The 7564-nt window shown below is 38.0% G+C and overlaps 1 protein-coding gene across 1 annotated transcript; it reads right to left on the bottom strand.

Annotated features, from left to right (window-relative positions):
- Positions 1 to 3466: 3466 nt before the first annotated feature.
- On the bottom strand, positions 3467 to 7312 carry LOC306754185 (cornifelin homolog B-like). The gene is made up of 4 exons (XM_079238103.1): positions 7191 to 7312; positions 6472 to 6585; positions 5285 to 5439; positions 3467 to 4138 (listed from the first exon to the last, which is right to left on the bottom strand). Exons 2-4 carry the CDS (start codon positions 6575 to 6577, stop codon positions 4016 to 4018), a joined length of 384 nt encoding a protein of 127 aa, XP_079094229.1. The 5' UTR covers positions 6578 to 6585; positions 7191 to 7312; the 3' UTR covers positions 3467 to 4015.
- Between the last annotated feature and the right edge of the window lie 252 nt (positions 7313 to 7564).

Here is a 7564-nt window from a genome sequence, read left to right as displayed (position 1 = left end):
AAACAGATGGCTATAAAAGTTTGGTGGCTGAAACTCTGATGCTGATTTTTACAAACAAAAAGAGTTGTAAGATTATTCTCTGTGATTTCAGCATAAATGCAAATCCTAATATTTTTATCCTAGAATGGTGGAAAAATAAAACGACTCATTTTGCGTAGAAATTATGAGATATAATAATATAATAATTAGATTAGTTTGAATTGGTAAATAAAAGATGTTTGAGACTAAGTCAAATTTTGAGATGCTAAATATTGACTTAGTATGTGACATTTTTTGACGTAATAAAACAATTCAATTCAATTCAGTTTATTTTATATAGCCCAACATCACAAATACAAGTTTGCCTCGGAGGGCTTTACAATCTGTACACATGACATCCCTATCCCGGGACCTCACATTGGATCAGGAAAAACTCCCCCAATAAAGATAGTAAAAACCCTTTCACAGGGAAAAAAGGGGAAGAAACCTGAGGGAGAGCAACAGAGGAGGATCCCTCTCCCTGGATGGATAGAAGCAATAGATGTCATTTGACCAGAATGAATAACGTAATGGAGTTACAGCACATTCAATGAATGTGACAGAAAGTATTCATATAATGAGTAGTAGGTATGGTCCATGATCCAGATAGCCACGATCCATTAAGCAGAAGGAGGTAGAGAGGAGGGGCATCCCAGGGGCAGTGGGAGGAGAAAGCAGGGCCATGGCAGCTGGCAGGACCAGCTCCAGGCCAGTTGCATCAGCAGGGCCAGGCAGCCACGAATCCATGGAAAAAGAAAGTAAAGTTAGTAATATGCATTGAAGAGACAATCATTTATCCAGAAGGAGAGAAAGAAGAGGTGAAGAGGAGAGGAGGAGCGAAAGAGGAAGAGAAGGAGAGGAGGAGCTCAGTGTATCCTAAGATGTCCCCTAGCAGTCTAGGCCTATAGCAGCATATCTAGGGGCTGAACCAGGGCAAACCTGAGCCAGCCCTAACTATAAGCCTGAAACAGCCCATCAAAAGAGCCATCAAAGAGGAAAGTCTTAAGTCTACTCTTAAATGAGGTGACCGTGTCTGCCCCCCGGACTGAAAGTGGAAGCTGATTCCACAGAAGAGGAGCCCGATTACTGAAAGCTCACATTTTTTGATTATCTCAGAACCTTAACAAATGTAATTAACATTTAATCTACTTCCTAGAAGTCTGAGGAATCCTATCATGGCCACCATACAGAGGGTGGCCAAAATAACAGACACACCAAACAAGAGTGTCAATCTAATTAAATTAAGTCATATCCTGAAATTCTACTCGTTAATAAAACGGGTGGACAAAATAATAATGGCATCAAAACAATACAAATGTGGAAGTGAATACATGTGCATAGGGAGTAAGTAATTAAGTAATAACTATGTCATGTGTTGCCAATTCTAGAAAAAACAGGAATTTCCCAGGAAGGAAAATATGTATTATTTATTCATTTGCCTGCATTATTGTTTTTTCTACACAAACATAATCGTAAGTGTTTCAATTTCCGCTATAATTAGCAGCAAATTGCATCGGTCTTTCCAGGAAATTACGTCACCACTAAATCATAACACAAAGATAGCTGCTGAGTGCCACTTAGCAGTGTGTGTCGACTTTAATAGATCCGAGAGTCCCTTATTGTCATGACGTGAGTTTTCAAAGCAGCGCGTGAGCTGAAAACTTACAGGGGCAGAAAGATGTCGGTGCTACTGGAGCAAAAAAAAACACACACACACACACACACACACACACACACACACACACACACACACACACACACTTTCTGTGATGCAGACTGCAGGAAAGCTTCATTAACTGTGAGGTGTTTTTTGTTATTTTGTCCTCCTGCCGGGTTGACAGGGCCAGCGAGGTGAGACATGACTTAAGATGCTGCACATTGTTGGTCTGTTGCACTGTGACCCCACATGGCCTCAACCGTGCACAAAACCAACCGGCATTGTGTAGTGTGTGGCTCCCCCTCGTGGCCGGTTGGGTTTGCATTAGGATGTGAAGTGAACTGTAGGTATAATTCAAGTTAAAGGGGGCTTTCTGAACAATTTTCTCTGCAGTTATGCCCTTTGTGTGTTGTACTGTACGTTTGTTAATTATTTATATTCAGTTTTTTTTTACTTTCTCCAAACAAAGTGTTGCATGGATGTACAAAGAAATAACAACTAATTAATTGTATTTACAATAAATCAATAATTAATTTAAAAAAACAGAAAAAAAAAGAAAAATATTTAAAAATGAAATGTGAATATATATATATATATATATATATATATATATATATATATATATATATATATATATATATATATATATATATATGCCCAATTGGCACTAAGGGGCCTAAAGTGTGCCAAGAAAAACATCCCCCACACCATTACACCACCACCACCAGCCTGCACAGTGGTAACAAGGCATGATGGATCCATGTTCTCATTCTGTTTACCCCAAATTCTGACTCTACCCTCTGAATGTCTCAACAGAAATCGAGACTCATCAGACCAGGCAACATTTTTCCAGTCTTCAACTGTCCAATTTTGGTGAGCTCTTGCAAATTGTAGCCCCTTTTACCTATTTGTAGTGGAATTGAGTGGTACCCGGTGGGGTCTTCTGCTGTTGTTGCCCATCCGCCTCAAGGTTGTGCGTGTTGTGGCTTCACAAATGCTTTGCTGCATACCTCGGTTATAACGAGTGGTTATTTCAGTCAAAGTTGCTCTTCTATCAGCTTGAATCAGTCGGCCTATTCTCCTCTGACCTCTAGCATCAACAAGGCATTTTCGCCCACAGGACTGGATGTTTTTCCCATTTCACACCATTCTTTGTAAACCCTAGAAATGATTGTGCGTGAAAATCCCAGTAACTAAGCAGATTGTGAAATACTCAGACCGGCCCGTCTGGCACCAACAACCATGCCACGCTCAAAATTGCTTAAATCACCTTTCTTTCCCATTCTGACATTCAGTTTGGAATTCAGGAGATTGTCTTGACCAGGACCACACCCCTAAATGCATTGAAGCAACTGCCATGTGATTGGTTGATTAGATAATTGCATTAATGAGAAATTGAACAGGTGTTCGTAATAATCCTTTAGGTGAGTGTATATACACAGTGTTAATTAACCCCCTCCCACTATTAGCGATACCCTCCTCCCCCCTCCTTCAAATATTATACAAGGGAATGTATTATATTATGATACACTTACATTGTTGAATTTTGCTTAAATCTAGCTATTGAGAGTTCCATGTTCACCACATTAAGATAACTAGCTAACCACTGGGGTTTTGTAAGAGTATGAGGTGGACTCCATGCATTGCTAGCATCTTTTTTGCAGCTGTCAGGTTAATAAGATGCGTTTTTGATGCTGTGATAATTATAGTGTGGAAAAAATCATTTAGAAGCAGCAGTGCAGGGGTGCATGGAACTACATAGTTCAGGATCTTTGTCAAAAAGACATACCATTTTCCAAAAAAAGATTTACATCTTTACAAAACCAAACCAACACCACAAGCAATACAAGCTTTTACAACATCTACAATCTACAATAAAAGCAATGCTGTGGGCTGTGAAAATGAAACAAAGAACGAGAAAATTACATTTTAAACTTGTATACTGAATCCCAATCATGGGAATGCATCAGTTAATCAATGTACTTCAAGAACAGCTGACCTCAGATCAGAGGACAGTTACTATTTAACCAAGATTTCCCTAAATGTAAGAGTTATATTCTCAGGTGGAAAAATACACAGAAAACAACACATTTCTTGCAGCAAGAGCTTTTCATGATGCTATTCTCTATTATTGGGTTTACCTAAGCTAACCTTAATCAATTAGTATTACAGGTGCACATCTTTGGCGAGAGTTTTTCAGTCTTTAAAAAAAAAAAAAAAAATCATCATTCTCTCTCAAAGGTCTTTAGGAGTGTAGCGATAACATGTTACAGATAAAGCAGGTTGCGGCGTATTGAAATATGCGACCGCCCTGGTTGTAACGGCGAAAGAGCGGAGAGGTCATGTGGTCTTTGCGCTCATCAGAATGATGGGGATTTTTCTTCTGCTCATCTCTCTGGACATCTGACACCAGCTGCAGGGGCCACAGAAGGTGGCGAACAGGCAGTCCCTGCACATGGTGTCCTGCAGGAAGAACACAATGAGGTCTGGTCAACATCAACAGGTGTATAATCTGATCTATGAGGTGGAACTTACAAAGCCCTGTTTGACATTTTCCTCCCTCGGTTTAGTAATTATTACCCACAAAATGAATTTGTTAATGTCTCAGGAAGAACAAAACTATGAGGTCAAAGATCAAAGCCTGGAAACATTCATATTTGAAAAAAGGAAAATATGTATAAACAGGAACCTTAAAATCAAGGAAAATGTTGTTTCATTCTTGGTTTAAATCATATGTACAAGTCAATATTGTATATTAATATCGTTGTTTTTTTCTATGACTGTATCCTGAAAACATTTTCTGAATTTAAATTCACAAACTTGGCCGATCTAACATATTAATCAGAGTCAAAAACTGTTTATTTACCAGGAATGTTTACCAGGAATGTTTACACAAACGAGGTGCATAACATTAGATATTAGACGTTAGACGAGACAAAAACAATCAACAATCAACGACAGTGCAACAGATATTAAATTAAGTGTAAGATAAAGTGCTCAGGCAAACAGATAACATTAATGTAAAGTGTATGTTAAAGTGACATGTGTGTTTAAATATGTGTGAAGGGATGTGCAGGGGAGTGACCGGTAAGAATAATTCCTTTTTGACAGACTTTCAAAGGCATATTACTCGCTTTGTAAAGAAGTAAATGCATGTTTATTTTGTATGCAATAATAAGGGTTCTCAACTTTCCCAAAAGTAGATTTACCAACAAATTATACGACATTTCAAGACTAGTTCGGTAGTTTTGCTTTTATGGCAGTTGAGAAATCACAAGTTTTCAAAGCCCACAAGGTGGGTGAGTGACCGCTGTCATCATTTTGGGAACATGACCCATATATTCAATATGCTCTTCTTCTCTTAAGCATATGGAAATTGTGAAATAAATCAATATCATTGCTGGTAGCACTTTCACACTTGCTGAGCTTTGGTCTTGTTATGTGAGTTATAGAGGACGCATTTATTTTTAAAAGAATAGTGGGTGACATTTCTCCTTTAGTCTCCATGAAATTAAAGATTGGGGACAGGTCGAACCGATTCTGCCATCTTGCAACAACAACAACAACAACAACAACAACAACAACAACAACAGAGAAGTGTGGCCCTACTTTGATGCCGTAGCGCTGCCGCATGGAGACCCTCATGGACGTGGTGATGGGAGGGATGAAGCCGAAGGCGTCCAGCAGGGGGAGACAGAGACACTGGCCGTATTTCTTGGTGGTGCTGCAGGCGAAGCAGGGGAGGCACCAGAAAGCAAAACAACCTGAACCAGGAACAGAGAGGCGACTCATGAACATGCGGACACCGATAAAAGACAAGACAGACGCACATTGCTTTGAGATAGAAATCAAGACATGAGGAAGTGAATTGACGTCATATTTGTTTTGTACAGTGGCGGACCATCAGGGCCTGCTAAGCCTTCTCTGCTGGCCTAAACAGAATCACAAAGTTATCTTTTTATTTTTTTATAATTAAAAGTTATATCTATTTTATAATTTCATTTTTTCACAAATACACTACATGTATTATACATGTACAGTGAACAAGTGATCCACTGAAGGCCCAGGTTTAAAATCCACAGCCCGCCATTGGTTTTGTATGATCATCAACATGGATTTGAGCCTGTATCATTTTGGAGATTCTCTGGCGTTCAAATTAACAAATAAGATTAGTTCGAGATTCAGTGAGGAAACCACTCAATATAAATGCGTTTATAAGATAAGATAAGATTAAAAGAATGGAACTTTATTCATCCCGAAGGAAATTCTTGTGCTCAAAGTTTGTATAAGAATAGAATAGAATAACAAAACAAAAAAACTATATAAGAATAAACATAAGCAATGATAACAATTAGTAAGTTGAAAATATGAATATAATAGCAAAAGAATAAGGTAAATAAATATATATATATATATATGTATACATATATATATAAATAAACTATATATATATATATATATATATATATATATATATATATATATATATATATATATATAAATTCAACTAAAATAGAAAAAGTACATAAACAACGATTAAATACAAGAGTAAAAATATAAAGTGTGTAAGAAGTGATACCAGTGCCTCATAGAGACTCAAATATGAAAGTAATATCCAGCATGATATTAAGAGAGATATTGTGAATAATATTTTTTTGTGTTTAAAATGTCTAGTAAAACTACAGAGAAACAACAAAGAAAGAGTTGCTCTGAGCAAATATAGTTCATCAAAACTATGAACGATGTTTTAAAAGCTTGATGTCATAGTCCAGCACTTGTGTGATGATGAAACTTACACTCAGGCACGTCTTCGGTGCAGTCACATATTCCAGATCCCCACTCATCGGATTCTTGGGCGTCCATCAAAGGCTGCGGCTGCCTGATGACCATCTTGGCAGTCATGACGGCTTCTAAAGGAGGAAACCAGGATGTAGAGTTTACTAATGTCACTCCCCATTGAAACAAACAAAAGAATCACTAAATATAAAATGTTCTTGTAGTTTCAGTGGGAAAACCTCTGGAACGAAGGACAACTTGAGGATGTTGTGGTTTTAGAAGAAGAGAGATTTAAAAGATAACAAATGATTTAGACATTTGGGAGGATATTGCTTGCAAAAGTATTAAAATGTTAAACTCAGGACATATTATTGAGGGTCTTTTTGTGTTTTCGATGTAGAGCAGCTGAGCGAGATAGTATACATGAGGTGGGAGGCTCAAACTAGTCCAGGAGACCGCTGTTTGTGTCTTGTGCAAAACAAAACAAAGACGTTGACATAAATAGCACACATTAGACTGACCTATGGACATACAAATAGAGAAATCTTGCTTCTATTAATATTTCATGGCAAATTACTGAAAAGCAAATTGTGCTTTACAAAAAAATCATTCCATGTAAGGAAATCACAATGACACACATGTAGACAGGTTAAGACTAATAAAATAAAATATGTGTATAGACCTGTATTTGTGTGATATAATGGAGGTGTGCTCCTAAAAAGCACGGTTAATGTCTCACCTGTGTATTTGCGTGCTGAGGGAGCTCTGATTTAGACGTGCTGTCACGGCTGATACCTGCATGCATAGGCTGTCATTTCTCAGTCGGTTCAAAAATACCTGCAGAAACAGAACACCCGAGAGAACGAAAGAACAAACTGGATGAACCAGTCCGCCCTGCGCTCCTCCAACATCCCTTTGCTATTAATTATTCCAACAAGCAGCGGACGGGGCCATGACACAGACACACGTCATTACATTGTTTTCCATGAAACACAAAGTTCTGGATTTAAACTTCCTGTTGACTGCAGGAGAAAATCAAAGACAGCAGCAGTGCAGTGAAAGAATGCTTAAACACGGCTCACTGCGGTTGTGTAAGAGAGCCTATTCACACCT

The sequence above is a fragment of the Taurulus bubalis genome (genome assembly GCF_910589615.1).
Source record: "Taurulus bubalis genome assembly, chromosome: 2".
Taxonomy (NCBI): domain Eukaryota; kingdom Metazoa; phylum Chordata; class Actinopteri; order Perciformes; family Cottidae; genus Taurulus; species Taurulus bubalis.
This window is presented reverse-complemented; position numbering and strand designations above follow the sequence as displayed.

What these genes read in the sequence shown, in the direction of transcription:
- LOC306754185 (XM_079238103.1), bottom strand. Translation starts at nt 6,577, where the DNA reads ATGACTGCCAAGATGGTCATCAGGCAGCCGCAGCCTTTGATGGACGCC. An exon ending in CACCGAAGACGTGCCTGAGT is followed by an intron (nt 5,440 to 6,471) that starts GTAAGTTTCATC and finishes TTCCTGGTTCAG; the next exon opens with GTTGTTTTGCTTTCTGGTGC. An exon ending in GGCAGCGCTACGGCATCAAA is followed by an intron (nt 4,139 to 5,284) that starts GTAGGGCCACAC and finishes TTCTTCCTGCAG; the next exon opens with GACACCATGTGCAGGGACTG.